Source organism: Agelaius tricolor, unplaced genomic scaffold, assembly GCF_023055355.1.
Source record: "Agelaius tricolor isolate 1412-34295 unplaced genomic scaffold, bAgeTri1.0.p SCAF_58, whole genome shotgun sequence".
In the NCBI taxonomy this organism is placed as follows: Eukaryota; Metazoa; Chordata; class Aves; order Passeriformes; family Icteridae; genus Agelaius; species Agelaius tricolor.
Genome location: NW_027269318.1, coordinates 2136615 through 2158442, shown reverse-complemented (window position 1 = coordinate 2158442; position 21828 = coordinate 2136615). Strand labels below are relative to the sequence as shown.

The 21828-nt window shown below is 42.1% G+C and overlaps 1 protein-coding gene across 6 annotated transcripts in view; it reads right to left on the bottom strand.

Moving 5' to 3' along the window:
• Nucleotides 1-283: 283 nt before the first annotated feature.
• Nucleotides 284-21828, bottom strand: part of SMARCD3 (SWI/SNF related BAF chromatin remodeling complex subunit D3) — a 75148-nt gene continuing 53603 nt past the window's right edge. For 5 of the 6 annotated variants that reach the window (XM_071456365.1, XM_071456366.1, XM_071456364.1 and 2 more), the window contains 9 exons: nt 18462-18584; nt 16657-16752; nt 16063-16164; nt 14385-14546; nt 10256-10353; nt 5461-5596; nt 3272-3394; nt 1928-2029; nt 284-1848 (listed from right to left, as the gene is read on the bottom strand). In XM_071456365.1, the coding sequence (XP_071312466.1) occupies nt 1777-1848; nt 1928-2029; nt 3272-3394; nt 5461-5596; nt 10256-10353; nt 14385-14546; nt 16063-16164; nt 16657-16752; nt 18462-18584 (1014 nt within the window). In that variant the 3' untranslated portion in view covers nt 284-1776. The remainder of the gene's footprint in view (nt 1849-1927; nt 2030-3271; nt 3395-5460; nt 5597-10255; nt 10354-14384; nt 14547-16062; nt 16165-16656; nt 16753-18461; nt 18585-21828) is intronic. The other variant, XM_071456360.1, reaches the window with a different exon arrangement.

The following is a 21828-nucleotide window of genomic DNA, read 5'->3' as shown; positions in this document are numbered from 1 at the left end:
AATCATGCCATTCCCAGCAAAAGGCCTCAGACAATGAGGTACTTTTTCTCACACCAATAGGTTTTGTGGGAGAGTACTGCATCACATAAATTCAATCAAAAGTAAATTTTCCAAGACATCTCTGAACACAATGGATGGACTAAAAGCTATGGCACTATTAATGTGAAAACAAAGATATTAAATAAAAGGGTAAAGAGAAGACTGTGTCTTCTGTGACTCAAGAGAAGAAACTTTTAAGTTAAACTAAGGGAGAAACCGGCAAAGACAGCAGAAAACACAACACTGGAGAAAAAATGCATTTATTCAGAAGAGCTGCCTTCCTTCCACATCACATGTGAATTTGATTCTCTTTCCAAGGAAGTGTAAGAATGGAGGTGAAAAGGAGTAACCTAGAAGAGGATTTTGAGTGCCACATCATCAAATGGACAGTTATACTTTGGCAGCTGCTTTTTGGACTAGAAATTATATTGGGCCTTTATTACAGCTCATCTGTGCACTACAAAAAATGAGGAGGGGAAGGATTTAAGGAAGATGTCCCTGCTTCCAAGTAATTGTTCTATAAATTCCCATTATCTGAATTTGTCATACATTTACAAAGAAGATGATTTCCAAGGGATATGTTCTCTGTGCTATTTAAGGCTGATATGCTTTATAACTCAACAGCATCCAAAATAACCAGCACGTATCATGTATGGGAGAGCTAAATAATTCATAGTAAGAGGCAGTTCACCTATGACCAAAATGTGAGACCAATCTAGGGACTCTCTTAACATCTTGTAGTAAAGAAAAAACTACCATGTGACATTAAGTTAAGCTTCTTGGATTCTACACCAAGAATTAGGAAGTTATTTTCAGTGATGAACCCTACAGGCACACAGAGACACATTTAAATAATCTGGTATTTTACATATATACTTATTGTTAATATCTGCTGTGTTAAAGGTAGGCATCAGCAAAGCACCATTACATTATTTTAGTTTTCTCAGAATGCCTCATTTGTTGCTAATCCCACTGATGTTAAGGATGCATAAGCAGCTCTTATCCCAGGAAGTATTCTCTTTCTCTCAGTACAGTGTACAGATCGTACCCATCTAGTGAGATGTGACTCAATCTACCTTTCACTGCCGGGACAGGGGGAAGAGAAATTATTTGCACCTGCAGAAGAGATGGCCTGACTAGATGTCTTTCTTCCAGATGGGCTCTGCACTCCAGGATGCAAATGCTCCTAGTTTGTTCTTTCAGATGCTGAGATAGCTTCTTGCACTGGTCCAGCTGAAATAAAAACTCTCTTCAGGAATATAAAGCATCCCCACCCCTAAGAAAGAAAATGTCTAATCCCAGATAAGTTACTGTTTGAGACTCTTGGGTACCATAGGGTAAGAACTGCATTTATTTCTCTAAATCTGTAGTCTCCTAGAACACCTATCTCAACCTCCACCATCGGTGCCACCCATGATTCTAAGCATAGCCCATAAGGATTTGCTGTGTAGAGTCTAACTTTCCACTAAAACTGAACAATGTGCGTTGATGAGTGAACCTTTAGTCCTCTTTCACACTGACACTTGTATGGTGCTGCCTCTGGCTTGGAATGGTTTGAGACACCTGTCCTGGGCAAGATTTCCAAGGGTCACTCTAAAGCTGGTGTTCTGACTGGTGTGTTGACGGCACGTTCTCATCCAGTCAGGAAGCAGGTCCATGTGTAACAGTGAGCTAAGTAACACTGAGCAGTCCACTGGTTTGGTGGTCACGATGCCAATGGAATCTTGTGAGCAGTACTTATGTGTTACGCACTCCCAAAGATTGCTCCAATTCCTGTCGGCGCTGCTGGATCTGCAAGAAAAAGACACACTGTACAGTTTAGCAGATTAAATTGCTCAGTGGCAAGAGATGCATTTGTAAGTCAGCAGTGTGGATATTTCTTTGATACCTTGCAGTAGAAATATCTGCTCACAGCTTCTTGAGACCAGGGCTCGTGATAAAATTCAGCTCTGCGCTCTTCCTCCGGGTTTCCAACCACATCAGTCATCACCTGTGACAAAAATAAAACCATTTTTCACCACAGCTCTTCCACCACATAGAGAAACTTTCAGATTTACCCAGAGTGAAAATTTATCTACATGACACATAAAAATGGTCAGAACTGTTCTCAAAGCCCAAAGCAAGTGGACAATGTATGCTTACTGCCAAAACAGGGTCATAGAACGATCAAATGGTTTGTGTTAGAAGGGACCTTTAGCTCATCTCATTCCAGCCCCCTGCTATGGGCAGGGACACCTTCCACTAGGATCAGGTGCTCCAAGCCCTGTCCAATCTGCCTCCAGGGATAGGGCAGCAGAGGGTTGGAACCATTCTACAAAAAATAGAATTTGATGACTTTGTCTCCAGCATCACAGAATCACAGGTAAATATAGTTATTGGTATATTTTGCAAAGCCATGTTGTGGAATCACAACTCTGATGCCAGCAGGGCAGAACCTTAAGAGAAAAGGCTCTTATGGGAGTAGTTCTCAGTCAGGGCAAACTGAACAACTATTCCATGTATCTAGGTAGAGAAGCTCCACAACACCTCTGTTTTTAAGTCCCTCAAGTACAGGTCAGCTTTATTTACACATGCTATCAGATTCCTGTCCCCTGTGAATACAATATAAATAGTAATAACCATAATCTTTAGAGTAGATTTTGGGAAGACTATTCAGGTAACAATAGGCATATATATAAGAAAGACACAATGATTTTATTAAAATAATTTCATGGATTCAATAATACAATCGATTTTGAGGCATGTCAGTTAAAGATGAAAATGTGACACTGTGAGGAACAAATTATTAATTTTTGCTGGCAAACAACTGAACTTCTTTACATTTTGATTTCTTGTATATCTCAAAGATAAGCTCAAGGACAGCTGATAAGATTAAATTATGAACCAACACCCAAATTGTGTTCTTATACTCTACGATGCTCCTGCTGAGTTTTACATAGCTTTGAATTTACAGAATACAAAGCCCTGTATTTCAAACTTACTGTCTGGCCACAAATTGACCTACCACTCCCATGAAACACCACTGTTCCACTGGAACTGGAATACAACCTCAACTATCTTTCCTCCAACCTGAACTATCTTTCCTATCTACTCTGGGATTCCAGCACTCCACTCATTGTCTGTCTTCCACCAATCACCCATCCTAGATGTTTGGCTATATACTCTATGTACATTTAGATAAAATTCTTCCATTCTGGTTCCACTATTCATTCTTTTTCAAATCTTTTCTCACCTTAAGATCCCTGCTTTGGGACCGGAGAAGGTCTTGGATGTATCCTTTGGGATCCTTGGAGAAACTCAGCATAAAATCACGTTGTATTTTTAGCTGATTTATGGATTCAATTGTCTCATGAATCTGACAGAAAAAAAACCAAATGGATATTCTTTAATTTCTCCCATGCTCCAGTGACCATCAGGTCAGCTCTGTTACTGTCTTTGTACTCCTGGTAATGTAAAAAGTTCACAAGTCTATGCCATAGACTTGTGCAGCCCTTCCTAGGGCTTTTTCAATTAAAAAAGCAGCAACTTAACTGCAATCCTGCCACTACATTTTAGTTTCACTTGTACTTCTGCAATACAAATAGGTACAGGATTGTCCTTCACTTCCTGCACTGAACCCCTGCATGGCATGCAGAACTAAGCCATGTCACTGCACAGTGAAATAATTTCCTGTGTAGAATCACTCTGCCTGCCAAGACTGGGATCTTTGAGGAAAGGTGTTACATAAATATGCAGTGAAGCAGTGCCCAGTGCAAGAAAGCAGTTATTCCCCTGGCTACCATCATGATCACATCTTCAATATCCTACTGTAATCCTTAAAACCTCTAGCAGTTTCGTGATCAAGTCCATGTCAAATAAATAGCCATGACTTCTAGACTTTTCTTAAGAGAAAGCCTGTAAAAGTCACAATGGCTGCAAAAAGAAGAGTGTGAACAATGAGAAATCACAAGTATGGAAGGTTTATAGAAAATTAATAATATCTTTAGAGATATTATGGCAGAAATATTAACTAGTGGGGAAGAATGAAGACTGAAGAAGAGTCAACGTCCTATAATGGATAATCATCAAGTTCGAATGGGAGGACATCTCATGAACCATTTGCACACAGACAGACACAAAAGCAAACTTCCGCTGCCCTGTTCCTCTAACATTCCAGTTTGAAATAGTAAACTTATCTCGTTTAGTTTCATGCATTCATCTCTTTTGCCAAAACAGCTAAGGTGACCAAGCACATGGGAGAAAATAATCATCCCCTGATCTGGTTATGCCGTCAAGGCCACTAGTGTAGCTACTACATGGTATGTTAAGAGAAGAGAGCTGCTGTTAACTTAAAATCATTCCTTCTTTGGGAAAACGCTGCAGTTGTGCAGAGTGAACTCCACTGGCACGTGCCAGTGAATTCCCAGGAGGAGACTCCACGGCAGCACAGCAATGCTGCACACAGAGGGACACAGCCCATGCCCATTCACCCAGCAGTGACTTCAGGAACTTCACTGATCACTGCTTGCCCTGTGCTGTCGCAAATACTCAAAAAAGAGGTGACACAGCCAGAGGAAAAGGTGAGCAGGACTGGAAACAGAATAACCCTGTGCGTGCTGCTTGCAAGCTTATACAGGCTGGGAAGCAACTGACTGAGCAGCTGCAAGGACCATCCTCAAGAACCATGACAGCAAAGACACTGCAAGAGTTACCAGAATCCATGGCATTGCTGATGCCCAGACTCCCTTTCAAACTGCATGAGGACCAGAGCTTAACACATTTGTTTGTATTTGCAGCAAACAAAGAGAACCTGGGCCTTGCTCTGAGAAGGTATTTTAGTTTATCCCTTACCCACCCAAATGAGCCATTGACAAATGCCAGAACTGGCTGACAGCTCCATGGACATGAATCCCTAAAACAGTCTGCAAAACCCACCACTGCCTTAAGACTGATATTATTACTTGAAGCGCACATGATCCTCTTCCCCTAACACTTAGAACTGTCAAAGTGGTCCAAGTGATTTTCCTGCCATGCATATTCCATATTTCCACCTAATGCAAAAAGCCATTCTGCACTTATGAACTCACACCTGAGTATGAGATTCTCCTAGCTTTGCCTTAGCAATTTAATAAGATATCATGACCTCTCAATAAAAAGTTAATCATACAGTTCAGGTGGTTCTCAAGCATCAGGGCACTTGGTATGCTATCTGTGAAACTCTATCATCTCCACAACCATGTTAGGCCTTGGATCAAATCCTAAGCGGGAATGCCATTCACCCTGATGTACTCCCACTGCATTTGGCTTATTCATCCCTTGAAAGCACATGCCCTTAACAAGTTCCCATCTCACAACACTGCTGTTTGACACCTGACACCAAACACATGTGAAGCTACACAAGGAGTACATGTACCATGGGATACTTTACTCTTGAGCTAATACCTTGTTATCCAATGCTGTTATCTCCTGTTGGTTAGCTGTTGAGAGAAGAAAACTACTCATCTGGCCCTTTAATGGGTCTTCAACTTCTACATCTATGTCATAACACGCCGTCTTCTTCTGATCGTTGGGGTCAACACTATGGAGAGTATAACACAAGATCATGAGAACTGCCATAAAGAATCAGAATTAATTTCCAGCCAGCCCAGAATTCACTCTTCAATAAAGCCTGTTGCAGATGCTGTGAAAAAAGTGTAAGAACAAGGTATCTTTATATATTTTCCTATTCTAGTATATTCTCCCATCTTTTGTCACTTAGATTTCAAAGACTTTTGAGCTGGAACTTTTGCCCAGACCATCAAAAATTTAATTTCTAACATCCTCCTGAGATCTGTTACACTAAATATCAGTATCCTTCTTTGGCTTGTCCTGTCCTAAATTTATCTTTAGTTTGCCAACTTTTTGACTTAACATTTACTTTATTGTTAGACTAAAGTTTTTTAACAAGAAAACAGTCTTCAGCGCAGTAGTTGGTAAATCAGACTTCAGTCACTGTCACTTGCAATATAAAGATGGTGGCTTCTCAACCCCACCTGTCAAATGTGTGGGTTGTGTGCATCTGCAGTAGGTAGCAAAACAAAATTGCTCAGGATCTAATGGAGCTTGACAGACTTGGGGGAGCAGAAGAACTTGCAGGGATGGAATTGCATGAGGAGTGTTGCAAGCAGGTAGAGGAAAGTGATCCCTCTCTATTCCCAAGACCGACGAGGACACACCTCTGGTACTGTGCTCAGTGCTGGGCTCCCCAGTGCAAGAGATATGGGGAGCTACTGGAGAGAATTTTGCAAAGGTCCATGAGGATGATTAAGGCATTAAAGCACCTGACAGCTGAGGAAAGGCTGAGAGATCTGGGACTATTCAGCCTAGAAAACAGAAGGCTGGTGGGGAGGGAACTTACCAAAACTTGAAGGGAGAGTTTAAAGAAGACAGAGCCAGGATCTTTTCAGTGGTACCCAGGGACAGGACAAGAGGCAGTTGGTGCAAACTGAGACATAGGAAGTTCCTTCTGAACACCAGGAAACACGTTTCTACTGTAAGGGTGACCAAGCAATAGCACAAGTTGCAGTAAGACCCTCAAACCCCATCTGCCTTTCCCCCAGCCCAGAGTCTCCCATGTTGGAGACACTCCAAAGCCATCTGGATATGGCTGTGGCCAACCTGCTACAGGTGGCTGTGCTTGAGCAGGGCAGGGCATTTGACCAGATGATTTCCAGAAGTCCCTTCCAACCGCAAACATTCTGAGAATCTGCGATGCTGTGGTTGCCAGCAAGAAGATGAGCAGCAGAAGGAGAGCTAAAGAAAAGCCCAGGTGCGGCTCTGGTTCTGCTGCTCACGTCCAAAGCCACAGAGAAGGCTCCACGCTGCCTTTGGCTCCATTGCTCCTGGCTGAGTGCTGTCCTCAGGCTCCCAGAGTGCCGAGCCCAGGCCAGGCAGGGCAGCAGGGCTGGGCAGAGGGACCCTGACAGGCTGCACAGACAGGACAGCACCTCAGCACGGTGAAGGTGGGCACAGGAAAAGCTCTGCTCCTGGCGTGGAGTCACACCGGGCAGGGGGACAGGTGGGCATCGCTGGGGTACAAAACAGACTGGCAGGAGAGGAGCTGGGGGCCCTGAGGGACAGACAACAAGGGCAGAAGGACTCTGAGGGGTAAGGCAGCCATAGCAAAGGTCAGCTGCAAAAGGGGCTGCATTAGCACAGGTTTTGCCATCGAGCCCAGGAAAGAGGCTCTTCCCTCCTACTCCACGCTGGAGAAACTGGATCTGGACCGGTGGGCACAGGAGCACAAAGATGTGACATCTTGGAGCGAGGCCTGCAGAGGACGGTGGGGGCTGGAGCACAGACCTGCCAGGAGAGGCTGCAAGAGCTTCTCCAGCCTGGAGAAGAAAAGGGGAAAGGAGATTTCCCGGGAGAGTGCGATGGCCATGGGGACTGGTGAAGCACAGACAGGGCCAGCCTCCCCTTGGAGGTGCGTGAGATTAGGGTGAGAGGCAACAGAAACTTGCTGCAGCATGGGCAATTCACTCCCTATAAGGAATTGTTTCTAGAAAATCATGATGGTAGTCAAAAAGGGAGATGCCAGAGATAATCTGTTTGTACTAGAAGAATATTGGAGAGCTATGCTTTGCAGTCTGCTTGTGTTTTTCAATGTGTGGGGAAGATGTCTCGCTTCTTGGCAGAAATGGTCATCCCACAGAGGTTATTCTTTTTACCTCTGATTCCAGGTGTGTCAGCTGCAATTAGGAGTGCAACTCAAGAAAATCTCCACTTCTAGCTTGAGCTCAGGTAAGATTTGATTTCTACGAGAATCTCTACTTTATGTCCACTTCAACCCCATTGCATTGTTTCTTCTTTGTCTTCAAAAAGGAAGGTTGTTGGTGCCCAGAGAGTGATTCTACAATACTACTATAATTTCTAGAATGAGTTTAGAATACTTCGCATTTTTGTCCCTGTGCATATCCTCTAAAACTAGAATGAATAATTGTGATCTGCTTGATCTTCCTGTAAAAGGCAGGCCTGAGGATTTATCTGAATTACAAGCACGTACATTTATGATCACTAGTGATGAAAAATTCCCTGTAGTAGCGTGCTGGTTTTGGCTGGGATAGAGTTATTTTTCTCCATAGTAGCTGGTATGGGGCTGTTTTGTGAATTTGTGCTGGAAATGGTTGGTCACAGAGAGATATTTTCCAAAGATATTTATTGCTATCATTGCTTGCAGCCTGTTGAGACCTTTTCAGCTCCTCACACTTCCCCCAAGGGAAGAGGCTGGGGTGCACAAGGAGCTGGGACAGCTCACCCCAGCTGACCCAAGGGATATTCCAAACCATGTGGCACCACAGTGAGCAGTAAACTGGGGCAGGTGTTCACTGCTCAGGGTCTTGCTGGGCATCAGTCAGTTGGTGGTGAGCAATAGTTTTCATCTGTATCACTTGTAGTGTTGGATTTTGTTCATCACCATCATCATCATCATCATCATCATCATCACCATACTGTCTTTCTCTCCCTTTTACCTTTTCAATCCTTGCCCCTGCCCTGCTGGAGAGAGAACGAGTGGATGGATTAAGATTGGATTAAATCAGGACAGGCAGTTGGCATACTGTTTCAGTGGCTGATTACACTCACCCTAAAAAACTGAATGCAGAATGACAGGGCAGAGCATTTGTGAGACCCTGTTTTAAGCTTGGTTGGAGCAGGCCCTTAAGTACCCTGGACAGACTTTGAACCTGATTTGAGTTTGGATGGAGGAGCTCTCAATGACCATCAGTAATCTCTTCTACTGTAAATTATTCTGTGACTGTATGAGTCTAAAAATTACTTACTTTCTTTAAAGTTCAGATTTACTTTAGCTTAGCCCAACACTGTAAAGACTTCACTGTAAAAGTACTACCTGTTGCCAGGAAATGAGTTCTTCCTTTGTCCACACCATTATGTCAGCACCATTAAAGGTTGTGAGGTGCTGTGTGGTGGACACAGGGAATCAGAGAATACACTGAGAATACACAAAGCTGTAGCTTTGTGACACACACCTGTTCTTGAGCTGGTTACCTGACAAAAACCACTCCCTCCAGTCCCTTTTTGTCATCTCTCTGCCCCAGAAACATAATCATCAGTTCCTTGTCATTTTTCTCTAAGCAATGACTATCTATCTCTGAGGACCTCAGCTTTTTTGTGGTGCATCAGACAGGGCACTGAGTTGTGCCCAATGACAGTACACACACAGCTCTCAATCTGCATGGCCACCAAGCTGCTTTTTCATTACTCTGCTTGATACATTCAAATGAATCAAAAAGCAAACTTCATTTTCATAGCCTATGTAATATTTAACATATTATTCTTCTTACCACATATGTTACAAATTTAAAATAAAGAGCCCAATTTTAAGCAAATTCAGAAACATTTGCTTAAAAATATATTGTATATATTCTGTAGGAAATCAAATCAGTAACCTAAGTAATAATAACTTTTAAACATCCGGAATCAGAGTTTTGACCCTGACAAAGAAACTTGGAAAGGACTGAAATATCTGAATAGTAAAGTTGCAATCCCCAGAAGTTTCTTTATCCCCCTCCTCTATGTACACAGCTGTCACTTAAAAAGGTACATGCTGGAAGAGCCTGAGAGAGCTGAAAGTTGTGTTTCATCTGCTATGCCAGGAAGACATTTGTTCTGACAAGGAAACAAGAGAGCTCAGCATCTTGGTCACAATGACCACCTCTGAATCCAGACATTCCGTGTTGTTAATCTCTGGAGATCTCTGACTCCTTGGCATTCTCAGGATAAGACTAACAGCCAAGGAGCTGACCCAATCCCAGCAAAGCATGCATGGACTGGCCTTGCATCTGAAATCATAATGCTGCTGTACATTTTACGTAATACATCAGTGATTGGAATGATTGCCCATGATGGACAGTACCTCATTTCAATTTCTTTTTGATCTCTTTTTGTGGGTTCAAACTTTCATTCCTCTCTCCTTAGGAAAAAGCCCAACCAATGGTATTCTAGTAAATATAAAAGCTGCTTTTCATACTCCTAGAAAATTGATGCTGTGCTCGTGAAAATAATTCAGAATTATACAAACTAGAATGACACATAGAACGAACACACAACGAAGCCCAAGGTGTTCATGCCAAAGTTAAAAAACCCTGGATTTTGGTCCCTACAGCTACTGCAGCTCTTTCTGCACTTTATCTAGTGAGTGTTTTGCACAGGCCAGGGCTGAGCTGACCAACCAGCTTACCTGATGATGTGGTTTATCACTATCGGGTCTGGCGGCAGCAGTAGGTTAGTGAGTCTCTGGGGAATCTCAGAAAACTTTAACCGTGGACAGTCAAAGATCTGGAACACAATAAACAACAAATTTGGTTTGTCCAAAGGCTATCTTGCAGTTAAATGAGAAAGTAAGGAATCTGCAGCTCACAAGGAACTGAGGCAATTACAGAAGGTGGTTTTGAAAGCTGTAATTCAGGTTCCTTGCAGATTAAAGTTTTGGTCACTTCTGTCCCTCTACTTCCATCTGGGCTTCCAGACATACCTATCAGGCCATGACAATTTCAAGTGTCTCACTTTTGGTTTAGCTGCTAGCTGCTGGAGGGAACAGGACCCTTCACTGGGACATGAGGATCAACTGTATCAGTGATGGCAGAGAAGCAAATACTCCCTCTCTTACTGAGGGTTTACAGCAGCATATTGTAAAGAAGATGACTGAATTTTTTTCAAGAGAAAAACACAGAGAAAAAACAACAGCAACAACAACAACAAAAAACAAACAGAGAAAACACAAAAACAGTTTGTCTTTTTTTTCCCCAGGGAATGTTTCCTGCAATATTTTGTGCTAAGGAAAAATACAAGAAAACATTTCTGGATTTTAAAACCATTTGAAATTTGTGAGTTTTTCGGAATTCCAGGAAAATAAAGTCAATGTGACATTATTTATTTTTAACCAAAGCCTGACCAGCCTCTTGGGAGGGACCCACCCCTTTCCAAACAGTGGTTTATGGATACTTTCCTATGGTCCTGAAGCTAAATAGAATCATAGACCCATAGAATATCCTGGGTGGGAAGGGACTGACAAGGGTCATTGAGTTCAGCTCCTGGCTCTGCACAGGACAACCCCAGAAATCACACAATGAATTTCTGCTGAATTCAGGGGGAAAAAATCTGGAAAGGGGAAAAAATCTGGAAAGGGTTAAAAGCTGTAGAGTTTGGAAATTTTCTGTGAGCAATGGAAGTGCATTGGCACAAATACAGAAACAACACTCTTTACACCTGGAGTTTTCAGAAGTATAATTATTACAGCCTTTGTTTCCTACTGTGATTTTTAATGCTCTGAACAAGAAGACTTTTCTCTAAAGATACTCCATTTAAACTGACTTTAAAAACCACATGTATAAAAACCTATATATTAACATTTGCCTTAAAATGTGCCCTTGTGTGGAGGCAATTTGTAAAAATGTTCAGGCCTATGCAAATGCCTCGTAGGGAAACTGTTTTCACCTGACAGTAGAGATACACTACTCATAGTATTGCATCTATAAACAGAAATATCCTTTGCAGCTCCAGAGACAAAGGATGCAGGCAGGGTTGGAAATAAAGGATTCTCAAGTTGCAGAACAGACATACAAAGTCAGATGCTCTGGCTCCTCAGTTAGGGTATCTTTTGAAATTCACAGTTTTCTCATGTGAATGGATTTGGCAGCAGAAATACCTGGGAGTCAGCTCTAGAAACCATTTGCACGGTTCTATTGCTTTTGAAATACCTTTGAACCTTTTTTCTTGCTTTTGCTTGTAACACAGTGGATTTCAAATTGGCCTGCTAATGTAAACATTGTTTTAAAACAGAAAAGGATCGTCTTCATCAACTCTAAAAGTTGTGTTGGACTTGCCTGCATCCAGGAATTCAGCCAGCTAGTTTCTGAAGAACAAGGAAGCAACAAAACTTACTGAGTCCGCAGCTCACTCCTTATTTGAGTCCTGAATCCTGACATTTGGTAGAGATGACTGTGGAATTGCCACCCACAATACCTCCACAGCGAGCTCCGTGCCATCTGCTCTCATCCCTGGCTCAACACTCGTGTCAAGCTCCTAACACGGATGGTGCCCGAGTGACAAGAGCTTTAGGAAGGGAAAAGGGATCAAGGACACACATTAGTGAGAGGAGGATGGGAGACTGGAAACTAAGGGTGGGTGGAATTTTCCCAGAGCTTCTCCCATTCCTGCGTAACTGGAGTTAGTGGTCTAAACTAAGTCAGGCTCTGAAAGCCTCTCTGGCTACAGTGATCCTGGCGGGTCAGGAAACTCAGTGGTAATGGTTTAGTCTGTACTCTCTCAGGCCCTTAGACATAAGCACAGCACAGCAGTGTGGGATTCAGAGAAGCTGGATAGCCCCAGTATGGCAAGGGGAATGGCAGGGACTCTGGTGCATTGTGTACTGCTCCCCTGAATGATACACACACTTTTCCAGCCCAGACAATGCTTTTCTTTCCAGGAGTTATGTGGCTAAAACTACAGAATCTACAGAAATATTAGCAGACTGGAAGGCATTACTAAGCCAATTCCTTTGCCCTCCATCTCTCAACCTGAGAGTATTAGAGTGAAAAACAAAAAAAAACCCTCATCATGAAATATTTCATGTATTGTAAGGGGATTCAGATTCCTAAGTAGCAGTGTCAGTTTTGAAAGCAAGATCACCTAAATTAGAACAATTTTGCCAGAGACCTAGGAAATGGGAAACATTCAAAACAATCCCATTTATAATATAAATCAGTGCAAGCACTGAATTCTTGTGAAACTATTCCAGATTATCCAGCTCTTGCAGGGTGTGAGATTCAGTCTTCTAGAAAAGCAATCAGCTACTTCCCAACTCTCTCATTTAACTCATCTTCTGAGGATGAGAAGACAATTGTCAGGTGTCATAGCATTCCTGCAGAATTTTAAGACAAAGGAGACCTAAGAGCAAATCAGTCTCTCATGAGATGCATGAGGAGAAGATAGCTTCAACAACTTCTTATTCTAACAAAGTTCTTAAACTGAAAGTTAAAATAAATAAAATTGATAAGGCTCTTCTGCTTACTAAAAATAAAATATGTACATCTGTACAGGGTCACACAAAGGATCTGCTGCAAATCTACCATACTATCCTGCCCTTGGTAGTGGCCAAAAGTGGATACTAAAGGAAAAAATGTAATAACCATAAATGTAATAACAGGAGAAACATATACTGGTTCTTCCCCCCAAAAAAACTCTCCCAACTTCCACAGCTTTGCACTTAAAACAGCCCAAGATTTTTCATCCATTGCTTTGCCACTTTTGGAACCTATACACACTTTTAGTATTTGCAATGTTCTCTTGCAAGGAGTTTTGAAGTTTAAATATGCTTGAGTCCTTTTGTTTGTTTTCAATTTGCTACCTGCCAGTTTTAGTTGATGGACTGTAATTATTGACCAAAATATAAAAAACTACTCCTTTTTCACCTTTTTCTTTCTGCTCATGATTTTTCAAATATTTTTCACCTTCCCCTTCCCATTTCCTCTTTGGGCCGGCAGAAACAAAACTCAGTCTAAATTGGCTATAGATAAATAAAGAATAGAAATCAAATAATCTAATCAAGAGAACAAACAGAATTGTCATTTTGCCAAAAAATTCTTATGTGGTTTTAACATGGAGTTTTCACTATTTTTGAAAAAGACTGCATGCTGTAATCCTCAAAAAACCAAAACCCAAACAAACATGAGAGTGACTATATAATCATGATCACTTTGGTTCTATAGTCCTAAACACACCCATGAATCTCACAATTATTTTGTTGCATTTTGTAGTTTCAAATGTGCAGAGGTATCTTTAAATTTATTTCTTCAAGCATTGGCTACTTTGAACTATTGTAGGGCAAATTAATAACAGAAAATAAAAAATTAAAAACAAAACTAGGACACAAGTTTCATCACAACATTTACTTTGATTGGTTGCTAAAACATTATTCATTCATTGTAAATGCCAGTATTTTCCTTACACAGAAGTATATCACAAACCCTACTTTCAATTACTTTCAGAGTAAGTCATGTGAGCCTAAAAAACAAAGCCAGGTAAGACAGTGAGAGCTCAGTTAACATTACCTTTCAAAAAAACCCCATAATCATATTTACAGAAAGGGTGGAGATGCTTTTATGTGGCCTTCTTGGTTTTGACAACACTGGCACGTGGAGAGGGTGTTATTGGTATTAGTTGTAGTGGCTGCTGAAAGGCATTCAGTGCTGAGGATACCCCAAATCATCAAGGGAAAACAAAAATCAGTCATTTTCATTCATCCCAAATTTGTGGCTGGATGTTAAGAGTTTGCTTCTAAAGAGCTACTGAGTCCGAACAAGAGTTACCTGCTGGAAGTACTTGTCGCAGTTAATGTACTCCTTGTCGTGGGAGTCCTGCAGCTTGTTTGTTTTGATGTACTGCCAGAGAGCCTGGATGATGGCCGAGCGCGTCTGCGTGTGGATGCCCAGCAGGCGGGCCAGCCGCGGGTCCAGCTTGAACTGGGGGGGCTGCAGCAGAGAGCCAACGAGGCGGCAGCACAAAGGAAAGCACACAGATACACAAGGAGGAAGGTTCAGTTTTAATTCTCGGGGGACTCTGTTCCTTGGGAGAAGTATCCCATTCAGTGGCTGAGATTGCAAAAATACAAGTTTGTATTTTTGTGTCTCACCATTGGTGCTTAGGGAGAAGGACCTTGTACGTGTGCCGCGCACACAGACTACCTGTAGCACATGCTTCAAATAATAAAAACTTGCACAAAGACTCAGGAAGAATTTTCCCTTTCAACACTGATGCAAAATTTGACTTCTGAGAATGAGAGAAGAAAAAGAACAGCCCTTCCTCTGAGCTACTGGAATTTAACCACAGAGGGAGAGAAGGAGGGCAGGATGATGCCTCCACAGCTGCTAATAACTGCTGTCTCACGCCAACACACTGTCTTGGAACTCTGATCAGGCATGAACCATTCTGGTGCATACCAAAAAAATTTACCCAACTACAACCAGTCAATAGATTTTATTTCTTTTCCTGATCTCAGTGATATAATTCAACTTCCCTGTTCTCCACCTCTTGTAACATAAACTCCTTGGATAATCTGGAATTGGATGCTTCTTCAAGTGTGTACTCATACTCAGGTTTAGTATTCACCAAATCAATAAGCAAGGATTACTCTGATGGATGGCAGGTCACCCAAAGCTAGCTTTATAACAAATCCAGATCTAAGAACAAAAAAACATCTATTTTAAAGTATAAATTTATAATAATGGTGAGCATAAAAAACATCATTATATTGTCTTAATAGCAAAAATCCTCGCTGCCTATATCAGTATTTCAGTTAGCCCATATGCTCCCTAAAATTAATACAATTTTCTCTCTGCTAACATAAAATGGAGTGCCTATATCCCAAATAGATGCTATTTGCCTGGAGGTAAAAGAAGGTGGCAGAGAACAAGTTCACCATCAAAATGCGCCTGAGGCTGAGCTGTCATGGAAAAGGGGGATCCCATTTCCTCGCAGCAGAGTGAGTTTAACATTAACAGTTCCCTTAAACAGCAATGTTTCTTGCAGGGACGGTTTCAGTCAGATTAGTGAGCTCCACAAGTGCAGTATCCATCGTTTGTGCCAAGGTAAGGCTGCCACAGCCACACAGCCAGCTCAGGTATCACTAGCAACAGCCTCTCCTCTGTATTTCTTTAAAGAACCACATGCGTAACTTGCGTGCAACCTCTCTGACTACTCTCTAAGAAGCCAGAGGAGGAAATGCATGTTTTTCCTGCAGCTGGGCAATAACGATACTAATTATCATAATGCCAAGACCAATATTTTGCTTGACTATATTAGAAACTCACTTGATTTATCCCCTTTAAATTTTAAATAATCCTTCTGTTTGGTATCATTCTAACTTCAATGGACCATGTGACACTGCAATACAAGTATACTGGGTTTAGAGCTGTGTGACAAGATGAATTTGGTCAGTTGCACTAGGTCCCAGTGGCTGTATGTTCCAGGCTAAAGCAGTGCACTGACCTGGTAGTCTAACATGAGGAGCAATGTGCATCGCACGCTGACGTCCCCAGGCCTCTTCACCTGGAAGCCATCCGTCTCCTGGGTCGTGGGAGTTCTGTGCCACTAACAAAGGGAAAAATAAAATTGTTGGTCTTTTTTTCACTGATGTCCATGGAGGTGCATCTTGCACAGCATACCATACCAGAATCAGACAAGTGCAAGCTTTCTGAAGATCTGGCAATCTAAAAAATAATCTAAAAAAGTTAACAACAAAACCAAAGTGCAACACCCTCCAGCTCTACCCCCAGTCATTTCAATTCAGCTTTAGTGCAGAAGCTGCTCTGCTGTTAACATACTTTACTTGTTAGCAGAAATGTGCACAATATTTTCATCTTTTCATACATTCTGTTCTAAGATGTGCACTGCAGCGCTACATCACCTATGTTTTTAGAGTAGATTCCTCTAGCAAACATTCTTAAGAATAATGGAATTTTGAAAACTCTGAAAATACTGTGAATGAGATAATGAATGCAAAGTCCCTTAAACAAGGGAAGTAACAGGTGCCAATGTGTGCCAGTAACTAGTTTGTACACAAAGGGGGCACAGCTTTCTCACCTCCACAAGATGATTGTCAGGTCCATACAGATCTTTGTCCAGTTCAATAACCAAACTCTTAAAAAAAGATGAAAACTTCCGTTTCTGTTTGCTGAGCTGTACAAGCAGAAGAACCAGACATGTATAAGGCTGCATTTATTAGCTTTGCCCTAGACTTCTCAGTCTGTCTTGAACATTAAATCCCATGTAAACCACAAGTGTGATCAATCTAATTGAGTTCTCCCTCTGACAAAAACAGGGTAAGGATGAAAAAATCTCAACAGTAGTGGAACAGTGTACATTTTAGGGAAGATCTCCTTGACTCTTAATGTTATTGAAAAGCACTGGCTTGTAAACATGGCACCCATGAGAAAGGTCCAGAAAATGGCCATGAAAATTATCTCAGGACTGGAGCACCTCTCCTCTGAGGACAGGCTGAGAGAGCTGGGGTTGTTCAGCCCAGAGAAACACAGGTTGCAGGGAGTATTTAAAGGGGGCTTGTAAGAAACATCAAAGGCAACTTTTTACCATGATCTGTAATTACAGGGTTGGACTGGTCTTAAGAAGGGCATTTTTTACTCAGAGGGTGGTGAGGCACAGGTTGCCCACAGAAGCTGTGGCTGCCCTATCCCTGAAAGTGCTCCAGGCCAGGCTGGAAGGGGCTTTGAGCAACACGGACCAGTGGAAGGGGTCCCTGTCCAGGGCAGTGGGATGGAATGAGATGGTCCTGAAGATCCCTTCCAACCCAAACCCTTCTATGATCCTAAGTCATCTGTATACCTTTCTTTTTAACAGCCTGGGGGTTTTTTGATGAATGCTAATTTCTTGGTCTGATTTATCAGATTACAGTAAATTTTGCAGACTGTCATACACTAAGCAAAACTATTTCCTTTTAAGATTTTTCTTTTCATTTAATTATCTGTATTTGTTGCTTAGTGCACAGCTCATATTGTCTATATTAAAAATCAGAAGGTCTGTGATTACCTGACTCTCCACAGAATACAGGCCACAGGATTCCAATTTATTTCTTTGTATTTAATGCAGATAATATTTTATTTAAAAATGCTGGTAATTGAAAAGCTATGTTCTTCCAATAAAGAATCTCTTTCTTTATTGAAATTTATGCTCTAATTTCTAAACTGAATCTGTCTAACTTCAATTCCCAGATGCTGCACTTTGTCACCACCTCCTCCTCCAGCAAGACTCTGATTCATGCACAGTTAGCTGCAGACAGACTGAAAGCCTTACCCTCTCCATGCATGCATGTTCTCAGTCTGTTTAGCCTATACATGCTTGCTTGTGAAGTCATTTCAAATGGATGGACGCCTTTATTAGGAAAGTCCAGCCTTCCCCAAGGACAGCTAAATCCACCACTGAGGTTTCTGAGGACTTCATAATGGTAAAATGTTTCTTTCACCCTTGCTCTAGCCAATCATACATTGTGTTGTACCCCCTAAGAATATGAAGCACTGCCTTCTCCTTGTTACCCTGTTCTTCACAAGATGCAATGTCCACTGCAGGCCAGAATTGCCACTTACCTGCTGTAACCTGAACCCCGTCATCTCTTTAAAGGGATCAGTCTCAGCCCTCTTCTCTCCACAACCTCCTACCTATCCTGTCCTTATGTCTGCCTCATTTTCAGCTGCACTCTCCAACATTCCCATTAGGGCCTTATCCCTCACTTGGGCTGGGCACAGTGCCTTCCCAGCAGCCACAAGCCAACACTGCCATTCAGACATGTCTTGCCTTGCTGATGTCCCCACCTACCACCCCAAAGGACAGCCTTTAGATCCTGCCAGCCCCAGTGAAGCAGAGGTAAGTCATACATCATCCAGGAGCTTCCCCTCCACGCGCAGCTCCCACGAAGCAATGCTGCCATCAGAGTCATCAGCGTCTGATTTTGCAGGATTAAATGTGTTGGAGATGTAAAGTCTCAGTTTCCGCTTTTGCTGTTATGCACATAGACAAGGGAAAAGTACATATCCAGTTAAAGCTCAGGATCTGAGGAAGCTGCAGGAAAGGTGACAATTACACATATAATAGGGAATCTCCATGTTTTGTACAGCTGCACCAGTTGTATTAGAATTTAAGATTCTGTTACATGAAAATACATTGAAGAGCTGAATCTAAAAATTCCTTTCAAAAACTCTTGCCTATACAAACATGCTGAAATTCACTGTAAATGGAGGAAGACAGGAGGTTGCCATGCCTGAGAAGTGATCCATCCTATACTTCTAGATTAGATATCTGAGAAATCATTGTGGGTAAAGCATGATATTATGCCCTTTCTGGCTTCAACCTAGCTAGATTGCTAAAATTCAGCTGCAACTCTATTGCAACACAAATGTCTTTCATCGTTGCACAGCTCAGATTTGTACATGGCAGTCACAAATACAGCTCATGCTGTGAACTGCCTGCCAGTCACAGTTCTGCCCATCTGCACTGTGCCATCCTGAAGCACCTGGGAACAATCCTCCTGTAGACACACCTGAACACACCTGAACACACACACCTCTGCCTTACCCTCCTCTTCAGCCCAGCTGCCCTCAACCTGAGCAGCTTGCTGGGAGACCTGTGTGAAGGAAGGCACCCTGCTTCACCCCCAAGCCAGCTGCTAAGATCTGCCAGAGGTACAATCATGCTACTACATTGTCATTTTACAGAGCACCTGAAGCTTCCCAGTCACTGTAGTGGCTTATGGTTGTGTCATCTTGCAGTGCCCTTCCTTCCAGGCATCATGTGGAAAACCCAGCTATTAAGTCTGAGGCATGGATTCCAGAAAAGATTGTTACCAAAAATGACTTTGGGACTCTAATCTCCAATACCTATGTAGATGACAATGTCAAAAAGGCTGTACTTGTCAAGTTAATCTCGACAAAACAATGTAAGAAAGAGCAATCTTGTAAAGTTTATACACACATAGGAGAGAACCAAGTTCCATACAGCAGATTATACAGCATAATCTGGCATAGAGGAATGGGGAAGGCAGAGTTGTATGGCTGAAGAGAAACAGGAAAATTACTACATTTTGCCAAATCTGGAGAAGACAGTGACAGAGAGGTTTGACAGAAATGGAGTGTCAACAGGGAGTGTCAACAAATGGAGTGTCAACATGCTCTGACAGGGAACAGGATTTTCCAAAGTGCCATCACTGCAGAAAATGACAGATTTATACAGGTAAGAACATGCAGATTAGCAGAAAAATATTCTTGTGAATCCATGTTTCTTCCATCTTTTCCCACAGGATTTCTGTTGCCAAAGTACTATTTCATAATATAATTATTTTAATGACCCCAAATCTCTATTTAGTGTGGTGGATTTGTGAAGGATTTCACATTTCTAAACTCAAAATCTTCAAATTACCCTGGACATTTTACGCACCATTCCTAAATTTTATCCCCACCTGGATTACTTGCAGAACTGTACCTACATACACAAGCAGGCTTTTACTTAATAGACATCTAGTGTCACCAGCACCACTGGCTTCTTGTAAGAGTCACCTGGGATGGTTCTGCTCCCAGACATTTTGGGAGGCTGTCTCCTCTTCCAGGTCCAGGAACTAGACAATGGCCCTTGAACTTGCCCTACATGCCCTTATTACCAACAGTGGTAATGCATACTTCATGCAGTAGAACTTAAAGAAAATAAATTTAGAAATCCCTAGCAAGATTTCAGAACTGTGGCTCTAGAGCCAGGAACAGTTGCTTTGGACTCTTAAGCCCTTTCTCTCCTACTGTGACTATTCTCCTGGCAGCTGATTCAAACTACCAGAGAGCAAGCAGGACCCTTAGCAGGGACCCAAGAGTACAGTATGAATCCTACCTGAAGGGATCTATCCAGTAACAGCTCCAGCATGCACAGCCATACTGCTATCATAAGGATGTCCAGTCTGGGAAGATGCCAGTTCAGAGATGAGATATAGTCAAAATTGAGCTCAAGAAAGAAAAACACCAACATGGTGCTGGGTGGGGTTTTAAAGAACAGGCCATAAAGTCTCTTCAGTTGCTGATACACATCAAAAATCACTGCATTTGGTTCACTCTCAGTATCCCTCTGTTCCACAAGAATGTCAGGTTCATATTCAGAAGGCTCTCAGAATGAGAAGGAACACCTTCTTCCATCCCCAGTTGAGCAACTCCATCTCATCCAGGGAGGAAATGATAACATTTATGGCAACTTGATTGCTTTGCAGCTTAAATAAAGCGGTAGCAAGAAGCAACAGCCCTTCAATAAATTCTGTAAATCCCTCAGCCATGTGTTTTATCACACAGACCTAAAACCTGTTCTCCTCTCTGTAAGGTGGATTCTCAGAGAACAGAAGAGCAAGCAACCAAAGGACACTCAGGAGCTGGGAGCAAAAACTGAAGAGAAGACTTACAGCTCTAGGGCAAAAAGTAAGCATCACGTTTCATCTCTTCAGACACACCAGAACTTCACCACCCAAAAATGCAAAGCTAAGCAGGAGGAACTTCACAGAGACTTGATCAACTTTGTGAATCAAATAATCTCTTGTCCAAAAATCAGTAAACGCTTGAGCTCCTTGTTCCCTCACAGTAAGACACTGATCTTTGACTCAGCTTCAGCAAAAGGAACTTTAAATAGCACTCAGATTAAAACGAAAAGTCTCCCCCGAAACCCAATGTATTTCACTTACAATTTCTCCTTGAGAAAACGAAAAGGAAAGAAGTAATCAAATGTAACAGATGAGTGGACATGTCAGCAATGAACTCCTGCAAGGGTCTCAGCACAACTGCTGGGTGAGCTCACATGAAATCAAACAGATCTGAATGGGAGGCTGACAGGAACGGTGGAGCAGCACACCCAAAGCCTGCTCCTTCTCCAGGTTCTCTGATGTCATCTTCACACAAATGAATACAGCTTTAAGTAATGAATACAGCTTTAAATGGGTGAAATGCTGGAGATCTGTCAAATAAATCCTCCAGAAAACCTTCCCTGGTTTACAGTGTTACTTTTTTTTTTCAATTTCCATCAGTATTGAATCCCTAACAAGTCGAATCAGAAAGCAAGTATCTGATGATCCCAGGATCTGTGTACCATCCCCCAGATAAATCTCCATCAACTGCTGAAGTTAGTTTCCTTCAATGAACTCTCAGGCTGGACCCAAAACCCCCCAGACACTTCCAGGGAAGTTGTGCTTGGGATTTCAAACAAACAAACAAAGTTATTAGCAGA